The sequence below is a fragment of the Salvia miltiorrhiza genome, chromosome 3 (genome assembly GCF_028751815.1).
Source record: "Salvia miltiorrhiza cultivar Shanhuang (shh) chromosome 3, IMPLAD_Smil_shh, whole genome shotgun sequence".
Classification (NCBI taxonomy): domain Eukaryota; kingdom Viridiplantae; phylum Streptophyta; class Magnoliopsida; order Lamiales; family Lamiaceae; genus Salvia; species Salvia miltiorrhiza.
In genome coordinates, this window is record NC_080389.1 from 62,333,363 (window position 1) to 62,345,375 (window position 12,013).

General features: G+C 33.5%; 3 protein-coding genes across 3 annotated transcripts in view; 2 read left to right on the top strand and 1 right to left on the bottom strand.

Moving 5' to 3' along the window:
- Nucleotides 1–12,013, top strand: part of LOC131015234 (probable glycosyltransferase At3g07620) — a 1,181,237-nt gene that overhangs the window by 805,131 nt on the left and 364,093 nt on the right. The window lies entirely within an intron of this gene.
- Nucleotides 696–2,416, top strand: LOC131015310 (uncharacterized). The gene is made up of 3 exons (XM_057943669.1): nt 696–845; nt 1,680–1,731; nt 1,977–2,416. The coding sequence occupies exons 1-3, from the start codon at nt 740–742 to the stop codon at nt 2,125–2,127; spliced, it is 309 nt and encodes a 102-aa protein (XP_057799652.1). The 5' UTR covers nt 696–739; the 3' UTR covers nt 2,128–2,416.
- LOC131015242 (potassium channel KAT3) lies at nt 2,386–11,086 on the bottom strand. The gene is made up of 13 exons (XM_057943546.1): nt 10,636–11,086; nt 6,205–6,420; nt 5,897–6,058; nt 5,125–5,182; nt 4,716–5,033; nt 4,396–4,635; nt 4,201–4,299; nt 4,088–4,120; nt 3,741–3,926; nt 3,528–3,605; nt 3,382–3,439; nt 2,820–2,963; nt 2,386–2,633 (listed from the first exon to the last, which is right to left on the bottom strand). Exons 1-13 carry the CDS (start codon nt 10,851–10,853, stop codon nt 2,530–2,532), a joined length of 1,914 nt encoding a protein of 637 aa, XP_057799529.1. The 5' UTR covers nt 10,854–11,086; the 3' UTR covers nt 2,386–2,529.

A 12,013-nucleotide genomic window follows, 5' to 3' on the forward strand; every position in this document is an offset into this window, starting at 1 on the left:
TTTGATTAGTAAGTATTTTTGTATTTGGTCATGTTTTTTATAATGATAATAATTAACCAATCCTGGTGCTTGATTTTTTAAAGAAAATTACGTATTATATTAAATCATGATACATAATATCGGTAAGTCAAATAGGAAAATTTGACTTCACCATGCACAATTTTGATGCTTGATTTTAGTACTATAACTTAAGTTGATTGTTGACGAAACAATAATTAACGATTATTTTGAAAAAAAAAAAATATTTTGAATTTTTACTTATAGCTTTTATTAATTATTATGTAAATGGATTGTGTATTTTATTAGCGTGTAATTCTACGAGATTCGATTAAGAATTATTTATATTATATTTGCGATCATAATAAATTATATTAGGGCGATGCGTCTGAATTTGCTATGTGTAAGTTATATTTTATCTTATTTTAAAGATAATTACTTTGTAATATAGGTAAAAAAAAATATGAATTTTTTTTAACCGCAATGTCATGTATATTCATCGAGAATTTGTACTCTTTTTTCATAAAATTAAACATGCACTGTATTTAGATTTATAACTTACAGTATTAAATATTTGGATCTGAATAAAAAAGGAAAAAGAAATACAGGTACATTTTGTCAAGAATTCGTATTAGCCCCCAAATTTATCTATAATTACAAAAGCCCCAAAAGCTACGGTATATAAAGCTGAAAAACCGCGGGCAAAAAATTAGCGCTCCTAAATTCATACTTTTGGTATCTCATGTCTTCCATGCATCAAACAATGGCGTCGTTACCGCTTCTATCCGGCACGGAGCTTGCTGTTCCACCGCCCGCCGCCGAGCCTCAGCTCTCTTCTCTCGTTTACGGTAATGCTTCTCTCTCTCTCACCGTGTTTTTATGCGCTCTAGTTCCGATTCCAGCTACACGCAAAATAACGAGTCAGTTTTGCTTCGCGTATGTGTTTTCCCGATTGATTTGAGTTGATTTCTTCGGAAATTTTGTGTATCACAACTGACCGATCATAAATTTCTGTTCTGAACTTGTTATAGTCTTCGGCGCAGAGATTAATCATTCATTGTAAGCTATCTTCAGAGTTTGTGATGTTATTGTTAGAGTATATATGATTAATTAGATTTGTCTATTTGGAGGTAATGATTCTCTCTCTCTCTCTCAGCGTGCTTTTATGCGCTATAGTTCCGATTCCAGCTACACGCAAAATAACGAGGCAGTTTTCTTTCATATATGTGTTTTCTCGATTGATTTGAGTCAATTTCTTCGGTAATTCTGTGCATAACAACTGATCGGTAATCAAGTTCGATAAGCATTCATTTTAAGCTATCTTTAGAGTTTCTGATGTTATTTACAAATTATTTTAGTTCACTGGTCTTTCATCGTATATATGATTAATTAGATTTGTCTATTTGGAGGTAATTAGCGCTCTCATTATGCAAAATGCTCGATACTAGCTGAAATTACACGACTACCATATTCTTCTGTACAAGGCTGATCTTATGGTTAGGCCACAAGAGACATCCTGAGTTTGCAATGCTTACAGTTATCAATAGTTGTAGATTAATTTTGGTAATCTCTTTAAGTCCTTGTTACTTGTATTCTTATGGATAACATATTGAAAACTATTACTATTTGCATGAACAATCACTGATGATGCCTATTTGTTGTTTTATCTGTGAACTGATCAGAGCTCGCTCAGAACTTGCAAGCTTCCATGGATAACATGCTTAAGATGATCAGGTGAGCCCCAGACACGTTGCAGTATGTTTAAACTCATTAATGTTGTTGCCACATGATGTTTTTGGAGACTACAGCTCCATTTTTCATTTTGATTGGTTTACAATTTCAAATTTGTGCTCTCTTTGCTTTGATTTCCATTGTGAATCAGTTAGACGTTCTATATTCATGTACTGTTCTTAAACAAGTATTGCCTTGTTATAACTTCTGTCTCATAAGTTCACATGTTTCACCACTGGAGTTCACAGTGAGATTGAAGTAAACTCTGCCGGCATATCAGAAGAGATAGAGAAGTCCAAAGAGTCTGCACTTCAGAGGAAGATTCAATTAGAAGAAAAGAAAGATAACTTCCAGAAAACTACTTATGCAGTTTTCGACTTGCTTAATAGCCGTGATTAATCCAGCTGAAGGTTGTTGAAATATTTGGTGAAGTATGGAAAGAGGCTACGCACGGTTTGAGAAAGGAGCTGAAGGTATTGGGAAACTGTTGTTAGAGTGAAGCCGCATCTCTTATCTTTACATTTTTATTAGTAGTTGGATTTTAGTTGATCTTTTGTAGCTGTCATTTGTAAGCTGAGTTTTCTTCTTCTTCTTCAAGCTTACACTTTCTATTCAGTTTTCTAATAAAGGTTCAAGGTTTGCCATATGTACTGGATATGAATTGAAAGATCAAAATCACATTCTTGTATGCTTATAATACATACAACAAGACATAGCATCGACAATCGCAATATGATACAATTTTGTGCATTCAAACTCTCTGATTATCAAATTATTTGACCTGCACTTTATGTGTATTCTTCAAAAGATGTATAAGTGATCATTGTCCCTTAAAGCTCTTATGTCCTCCACTTGAGAGCCATCAGCCATGAGAACAGTGGTTCCTCTTTTCCCGAGCTTCTTTTCTGTATTCATGAAACACATAATTTTTACTCTTCTGTTCACACTTGCACAGATTGGTTTCTTGTTCTGCTTATTTATTCAATTAGTAAACAGCAGCTGAGATCTGATTATTTCTTTGAACTGAACAATGCTGTGCCTTATGGAGAGCAACACAACACCTTCAAGTTTTAGAGGTCATATTGGCTCACCTGCTAATTGCAGAAGGTCTTCTATTGAATCGGGAAGATGAGCAAGCCTCCCCCCGTCTTCTTCTTTAGGTTTGATATCTGGATGATGGCCATGGAGGACCACCCTTGTTGGGAGTATGTTCGATTTGTGAACCGTGGGGCCACCTGAAACACAATCAAAGTTGTGGTGCAAATTGTTAAGTTTTCTTGTTCACTAACTTAACTCTAAAGTTTGCCAAGAATCAGCTTCAGATAAAGCATTAGATTTTTACCCTAGTTGAGCTAGCTAATGGTGAATGTTTGGTAAATGGATGCTATCTATGTCATTATTCCATAGACATGGTTATTGGGTTGTTAATAAAAGGAAGTTGTAGGCATAAGATTTTCAATATCTTATGGAGGGGTATTCTATAAGGCTAATTCTCAATGTTTTTTACTTACTGTAGTCCATTTATCTAGCTAAGGAATTAACAGTAATATACTCATTTCTCTAACAAAAGTAGGGTAAAAATATCTCCATCACTGGTTGCATGCAATTACATACTGATAATACTAAGACTAAGGAGTATAGAATATGGCTTACTGTTTGCTTCTTGGGTTGGCCCGTCATGATTTTCAGACTCCTCAGTTGGTATGATTGCCTGAAAAAAGATGAATTAACCATCTTTTTTTTTTTTTAAATGCAAGTCATGATCTAGATGTTGGTTGGTGCAAAGTAGGGGGAGTTACCTCAACATTTGATTCATCCAGCAGATCCATTATAAATGGCATCTCCTCTAGCTCCACCTTCTTTATGCCCTTCAAATGCTGAGTTCAGATGCATGTTAGCATTATCATTTGCTTCATAAATTAGTGAATAAGACAAAGCTGAGGATTGAGGTTTTTGTCAATAAAAGATGATCTAAACAATAGTATGGGAAATTAAAAGTCTAGGATTCTGACCTGAATAAAGTTTGAGGCAATTATCCTTCCATCTGCTCTATTTGGATGCACCAATTGCTTGAAATGATTGTGACTGATTCTGATGACCTGAGAAAGCCTCTTTGTTCTTACTGTAAAAGGCTGGGGAATATTGAGAATCACCCCGATTTCACCAAACATTTCTGGAGACCCTATACTTGTAAGAAACTGGGAAAAATCTCTAGTCAGATCTTATGAGCTTTGTAAATGAAGTTGCTTGTCAGTTTGTGTAACGTCGTCGTTATAGTAAAATCAATAGAATTCTTTTGTTTATGATCCATTTCCAGTCGAATTAGAAATGTTGAATGATTGAAAGAACAGATGCATACCTGCTCCATCCCATTCTTGTTTGTTATTATGTCCTGCAGTTGAAGAGAAATTAGAAGATACTACATTGCAGAGGTATGCAAAAAACACAGCTGAATTAGGCCATCTATCGTACCACGGCTCCGGATACTATGATGTAGAAATCTGTCGATATCTCGTTTTGTATGACTATGTCTACTTTGGGAGGATAGTATTCTGCTCTCATCTCAGGAACCTGTCACAGGCAGCAGAATACTAAGGTACTACTTTTTATCATGAGCTTCTTTGTTCTTAGAGATTACTTTGTTTTATATGTATCACTGAAAATTACCATCTGGACAATGAAATCTTCAGGGACTCCTTTGAAGAGGTAGCTGTTCTCGACAGTTTCACGAAAGAGATGCTGCGCGATCCCTGTTCTTATAGCCTTAGGTAAGTCTTCAAGCACTTCCTCTTGCTGAAGCTCTGCTGTCTTGAATTTCAGCGTGACGTGTGCCAGCATTTGCTCTTTCAACCCTTCCGGCAGCCTGTTCTTGCTTGCATAGCGTAGTATCTCATGTATCGCGTCTCTCTGCAGCATTGCAGTGATCGGTATCATTCATTAAAGCAGAGGAGATACAGATGCTGAAGTTGTGAAGTGAATAAGTTTACCATGGCGAATGTTCGCATGGAGCTGTGGACAATGAGATTGGTCATGTTTCCAATCAAGTAGGCAGTGAGGCCAATGTTGAAGAGCATGTAGAAGATGGAGAAGATCTTCTCCCCCGTGTTCTCCGCGTGCAGGTCCCCGTACCCCGTCGTGGTGAGGGTGACGATGGACCAGTACATGGAGTAGGTGTATCCGAGCCAGACGCTCCTCTGCTCGAAATGGGGAACCTGGGATCCGATCCACGTGTCGCTCGACACGTGGTAGTGCACCGCCAGCCAGTAGTAGAAGCAGCCCGCGGTGTGCACTGCGAACAACGTCACCTGTGACGAGGCATAACATTGTTTTATTCGAGTGCACGCGCGTGCGTGGGTCTCAGATGGTTCGAGGTGATAGAGATGAAGAGGTACGTACGCATATCAGTTTGATGTATCGAGTCCAGAAGTAGCTGAAGCGGGTGTCCTTCTCTAACCTGATGGAAGTAAGGTATAAATTGGTTCTTTATTTAAGGTTGCGTTTACTTTGATGGATAAATTTATCCATGGAAAATGATGGATAACAAAAAAATATGCTTTTAGATGTCTCCTTTTTTTTTCCAACATTTGACACAAAAGAGAAGTTCACCATTTTTCATTTCAAGGATGGATAATATTATCCTTCCATTTTTTAGTGGATAATATTTTTCATCCTTGAAATAAAAATAAGGAAGGAAAAATACTTTTGTGTCAAATGTTGGAAAAAGAGAAGTTCACCATTTTTCCTTTCTTATTTTCACTTTCAAGGATGAATAATATTATCCTTCCATTTTTTAGTGGATAATATTTTTCATCCTTGAAATAAAAATAAGGAAGGAAAAATACTTTTGTGTCAAATGTTGGAAAAAGAGAAGTTCACAATTTTTCCTTTCTTATTTTCACTTCAAGGATGGATAATATTATCCTTCCATTTTTTAGTGGATAATATTTTTCATCCTTGAAATAAAAATAAGAAAGGAAAAATACTTTTGTGTCAAATGTTAGAAAAGAAATGAGACATTTAAAGACATAAATTCTTTTTATCCATCATTTTCCATGAAGAATAAATTTATCCATAAAAGTAAACGTAGCCTAATGGTAAAATTTTCATCGAAAAATGATGGATAAGAAATGATATAATCTATCCATTGCAGGTGGAACCATACGCATACCTAGAAAACAGTTCACTAACACGCCGGAGTCGCCACAACCTGAGCAAGTTGAGGAAGCCGAAGACGTCGCCGTAGTGCATCCTCCCGGTTAAGAGCCGGTAGATGACTTGGAACGGCAGAGTCGAGGCGACGTCCATGGGGAACCACATATGCGAAATGTACCTGAAAAAAAAGACAGCCCCCCATCATATCTCAGGTTCGTGTAGGGGGGGCTAGAGCACCCCCAAATTTTGATTATTTTTTTTAAAAAAGTTCAAAATTTGGGGGGGCTCGAGCCCCCCCTGGCTGTGGTTGAAGCTAGTGGTTACCTGGTGGCTATCTTCTTATGATCATCAATGAGCAAATAGGTGGATTTGTCCAAGTAAGCGACGAAGAAGGTGAGGACGATGTCGATGCCGAAGCAGAGATCGACGACGAGATCAATGGGCAAGAGGGCACTGGTTGACATCTTCCTGAAAGCTAGCTCAAATGGAGAGGCCCATGCTGAGTAAACCACCAGCACCACCAGAAAGGTTTGCCACCACCTGCATCATATTATTGCCTTGCAATTCTTAATTTTTTTTCATTTTTTTTTCCATTTATAAGTTATATTCAAGAAAGGTTTGCCACACATTCATGTCTTTCCTCGATGAAATAGAAGTAGAGTGATAAAATTCATGTTTGTTTCTTGCATGTTCTCTCAATATCTTTGCTGCCATATTTGTTTGTTTTTGATAAGTGGTATATTTTGAGCATTCGAGATATTCCATATGTTGAGTTACTGAAAGATGCTTACCATATTATAAGCATAATTAAAAGGTCTCCTAATGTTTACTTAGAACTCGTTCTTATAAGCATTTTAAAAGCTTATTTTGGATTTATTGAAACAATTTACAAGCTCGAGTAATAAATTACAATAAATATATGTAGATAAAGAAAATTTTGATTTATATAATTTATTTTTAAAATAAAAATAGAATTTAATTATTTTACTGTATTGTCTATATTGTACCTATTTTTTTTTAAATTGCATTTTTTATTTTTTTAGAAAATAAAAAGGTTACAAAAACTTATTTCTACAATGTAGACAATACAGTAAATTAATTAAATTTTATTTTCCTTCTAAAAAAATAAATTAAATATTTTTTATTTAACTAATTTGTGAGTGCTCACATTCACAATGTGAATGTTACCATCACTCAATAAATTATGCTAGCATACAAAATGTTCCAAGTAAATTCTGCTTAACAGAATCTTAGTAATTAATAAAAAGAGCAATATTACTAGGATTTTTTTTAGATGGGGCAATATTACTAAGCAATATACATGATGGGCGATTTTTTTTTTTGACGGAATATTACTAGCATTGTTTCTCTATTTCCAACTTCAAAGGGATAAAACTGCTGGTAGCTAGAAAGGTCCTATTACCGATGCATGTGAGTTGCAATAATTCCTTAAATAGGTGTTGAAAATCATTGATTCATTATACATAATTCACGTTCTTGATTGAAAAGATAAAAAGAAATATGAACATGTCCCGATTCATGAAAATAAAGAGTACTTAATTAGCATTAATGGGCCATTATGCTCTGTTGAGTATTTGATACTCAAATTTGGTTATTGTCATTATGAAGACAAATTTGTTAGTGTTGCTCTCATAGTATCTAACAGTGTTGATACTTCGGCTGGTACTGTTCATTACAGCTATATATTCGTTTTTGAGGTATATCTCGTGGGTTTTAGATATACTTGCTTTCTAAGTCCAGAGCATGCACATCTCCTTGATTATTTGAAGATAAGGAGTTATCTACAAGAGTCCTTGGTTAATCACATCTCTTTTAGGGTTTGCATCTGCCTACATCTATAAAAGGTTGAAGAGATCGTCACATGAAGGTAGCTGCTGCGTTTTATGACTCTACTTCAATTCATATAGAGTGTTTTGTTGAGTGCTGAGTTTATTCTGTTCATGTGAGAATAAACTATTTCATTACTTTGTGTATTTCGTTCTAGCAAGGTAGTGGGTGTGTGATTCGTTCTGTTAAATCTCCACCAGCCTCTGGGTGAAGATTAGTTTGTGGGTGTTGGTGGTGAGCAGGGCCGGCCCTGGGCATGGGCGAGCATCGCCCAGGGCCCATAATTTTTGGGGGCCCCAAAAAAATTATATACCTTTAATATATATGTTATATTTTAGGCCCGATTTAAATAAAAATATAGTTGTATATTGATATGTTTTTATTTGGGCCCAAGAATATTGTATCCATTTGATTAATTAGGGCTCAAAATATCATAATTATTAATACTCTTTTAAAATAAATAAAACAACTTTAAATATTATTTAGCAGATCAGATTCGGTAGATATAATTATGGGATTGTACCGTTCACCCATAATCTTTTCATCTTCTCCTCTTTTCTGCAAACAGTCAGCCGCCCAAATTAATCCCATAAATCTTTTCCCAAAAATTTTCTACCGTTAACAATTAACTATATATTCAGAATATTCTTCAATCTACAAACCACAATTTTATCGATTCCTTGCAATCTACATGCTGAAAATCTTCATCTACATTCTACAATCAAGTGAGTGATCATCTGTATTGGAAAATTGAGATCAAATTGAAAGGAAGACTGAAGGCAATCATCAATTTTGATTTCCACTTTTTCAGGTTAGTACAATTTAATTTTCTGTTGAAATATTTGATTTTCGAAACTGAATGATTCTAAATGTTAGAATTAAAATCACTAATTGCATTTGAATGATTCTTTGCGGTAAAGTTTAAAATATAATAGATAAATGGTTAATGATTCTTAGGCGTTTAGCATAGGCTATTATAATAGGCCACATATTTGATATGTGTATGTGAACTGTATAAAAAAAACAAAGCTTTCTATTCATTTATAATTGCAGTATTTATTTTATATGAATGATTGTTGATTCTATTTAGTAAATTAATAAATTATATATTTTTTATGTAATAGAAATTATGTTCAATTGCAGTGGCTAGTGGGAGTTGAAAGATGTTTAGCAATTTTATCTATTGAAAAAGATGTTTTAGAAATGCTAGAAACAAATGAGATTATAAATGACCTTGCAAGTCAAAAATCTTGAAGAAATCATTTTGTATAATAAAAAAAATAATTTATTTATTTATACATAATTGTCATATTGTATTTATATTATAATAAATAAAGGGCCCATTTTTTCTAGTTCGCCCCGGGCCCTGTTTTTGTCAGGATCGGCCCTGGTGGTGAGTGAGGTTCATTCACACTTCGAGAGTTGATCGTTGTTCTTCTCTCAATTATTCAGGGTTGTGAGGGTTTGGGAAGTTATAGAGGCGAGAAAGCTTGAGAGTTTGTCGTGTAAGTCCTTTGTATAACTTATCTTCACTAGTGGATAATTTACCCTGGGCGTGGCCTCCCCCCAGACTTAAGTTGTTTAACCGAACTGGGTGAACAACTCTTGCGTTCAGTGTTGTTATTTTCGTTGATACTTTGTGTTGCACGTTTGCTGCTTTTTGTGTGTGCGATATATGCAATTGGATAGGTAACTTTTCATGCTCTTGAGTAGTCACTATTAAAACGTTACAAAAGCTAAGGAGAAGTCAAATAGTAGCTAACATTTCTTTACGTCTCCTGAAATCAAGGCATGTTGTAGCACCCAAGGTCAGAAATTGCAACTCTTTTCATGAGTCAATGAATTGTGAAATTCTACTCTATCATCAGCTTTTAATTAAGAATTAATCAGTATATGGTGTAATTCAATAGCTAATTGGATAAGCTATTCTGTATAGGTAAATCTATTTGGATCAAATTGATCCGGATCACTTAGGACACAATAGTCATAATATTGAAAATAAAAATGTGTTTTACCTTAAATATATCTTTAATAAAAGTTTTAAAATTCTGAATATATATTAATTTAAATTCAAAATTTGAATTATATATATTATATTTTTATTTAAATATTTTAACATATTTCTAAAAATGGAGTAACATATATATATTTTAATTAAAATAAATTATCAATTTTTAAAAGTAAAAATATCGACTTAATGATGAATTTTACAGCAAATTTAATGATGAATTATTACTTAATTAATATATATAACTAGTCGAAATTCTTATACATTTAATGATTTTTTCATTCCTAATATATATATATATATATATGTGTGTGTGTGTGTGTGTAGTTATTATATTATAATTATAGAATGAAAATGTATAAAAAATAAAAATGTAATTTTATATTAAAAATTAAATATTTATTGCATTTGATCAAACTGATCCAAATAGCATCCTTTTTTACAACATATAGATTCAAAACAATCTATGCACAGTTGGCTTAATGCACCCCCCTAGAAAGTCAAAAACTGAATACGATAAATTAAACAATTTTCTTAGAGAAATTAACGAAGCTGAAAAAGATGTTTGTTAGTAAAAAAAAAAGGAAAAAAAGAAGAAGAAACGGTGGAAAGAGGTTCATCAACTCGTACAAAACACACAGTAATTACTCTGCGTGAGTTAATAGTGATTTGTCTCTCATTAGATATTACATACAACAAAAAGGTAGAAATTCAATAGAATCCTAAGCAAATAGTCAAGTTTCATGCCTTGAGCAATATGAAAAAAAAATTAGAGTTCGATATATAGATATATCTATATCTGTATATACACACACTGTATGTATATGTAGTGTGTGTGTGTGTGTGTGTTGATGAGAGAGAGAGAGAGAGAGAGAGAGACGATGGAGTTAGTTAGTTACCTGTATCTTCTATCGTAAGGTGCGATCACAAATCCTTTCAAAGTCGGAGTTCCTTCTCCTACAATTGTACCAAAAGCAGGCAGCAAACTGCTGGAAATCGACGCCAGATTTCTGATCTCGCCGCTCGAATGCCGCCGGTAGAGCAGCGGCACCGGCGATCTCATGTCCGCCGTCATCGGCGATCTCATATCCGCCGACCTCCCCTCCGACGCTGACATCTTTTTTCAATATATTATTCTTTTTAATACTTATATTTCTCAAAACTAAAATCTAAAACTAAAACACGGGAGTAATACTATATGTAGGTTTATTTTTGGAAGGAGTGGGAGTCATGAGAGCTATATTGCGTAATTTTATATGCTAAATGTCAGTTAATAGTAATATACTTATTTGATTATGATAATTATTTAAAATATAGTAATATGATATACATAGGGGATTTTGACTTATCATATAATACAAATATCCTTGTCTGGCGTGGATTCAGGATTAATTAGACGCGCGCAAAGTCATAACTTTGCATTTATTGTCTATTAAAAAACTAGAATAAAATATCTTTATCTAAAAAAAATGTATAAGTAGCCAATATAAATAAATAATAAAAGAACCCTTTTCTTTTTCCATAAACCCAAAAATGATAGACGTTAATACGTCATCCTTTTACAAGTGTAGCTAGGAAAGAATCGTTTACACTAATTCTTTTATTCTATAGTCGGCTACTCCTATATTTAGTGTTATCTTCTTTTAATTTTGTACGCATGTATTGTATATGTATATATAGAGAGAGTATGTATATGTATATATATTGAGAGAAAAATATTAGCTTATGTATCATTCACGTTTAACACTCGTTAGCATTGTCTTTTTTGTTTTATATCGAACTTTGATTTTTATGTAATTAATTATTAAAATGAATGATTTCAATAACTATTTACAAAGTATTAGAATAAAAATAAATGTATAAAACAAAAAAGATAACGCTAACAAAGACTAAATATAAGCGGTGCTCAAATAAAATATGTAGAATAAAATTTCTCTCACTATATATATATATATAATTGTGGTGGGATGGATAGGTGAGAGACTTTCCTCTCTAGTAACTTATCCACCATATTTCCTCATATATATAAGATTCACAAAAAAAATTTGTAGTAGACTATCAGATTAATTCTAGCTGACTTGGATTTTCTATTATTTGGTCATATTTGGATCAAAGCACAAATAAGTAAAATACGTATAGATGCCATAAAATATGAGTTTGAATAGAAACATGTCATCTAATAAATTTTGATGTATTAGATTATTTATACAATATTTTTTTGTAAAATATAGTATATAGAAAAGATAAACTCCATTGGGTAAAGTGTAAGGTGTAATT

Coding starts and splice junctions, on each gene's coding strand:
- LOC131015310 (XM_057943669.1), top strand. CDS start 740: ATGTCTTCCATGCATCAAACAATGGCGTCGTTACCGCTTCTATCCGGC. Junction 846..1,679: donor GCTCTCTTCTCTCGTTTACG/GTAATGCTTCTC, acceptor TGAACTGATCAG/AGCTCGCTCAGAACTTGCAA. Junction 1,732..1,976: donor AACATGCTTAAGATGATCAG/GTGAGCCCCAGA, acceptor TGGAGTTCACAG/TGAGATTGAAGTAAACTCTG.
- LOC131015242 (XM_057943546.1), bottom strand. CDS start 10,853: ATGTCAGCGTCGGAGGGGAGGTCGGCGGATATGAGATCGCCGATGACG. Junction 5,034..5,124: donor GATACATCAAACTGATATGC/GTACGTACCTCT, acceptor GCCTCGTCACAG/GTGACGTTGTTCGCAGTGCA. Junction 3,440..3,527: donor TGGATGAATCAAATGTTGAG/GTAACTCCCCCT, acceptor ATCTTTTTTCAG/GCAATCATACCAACTGAGGA.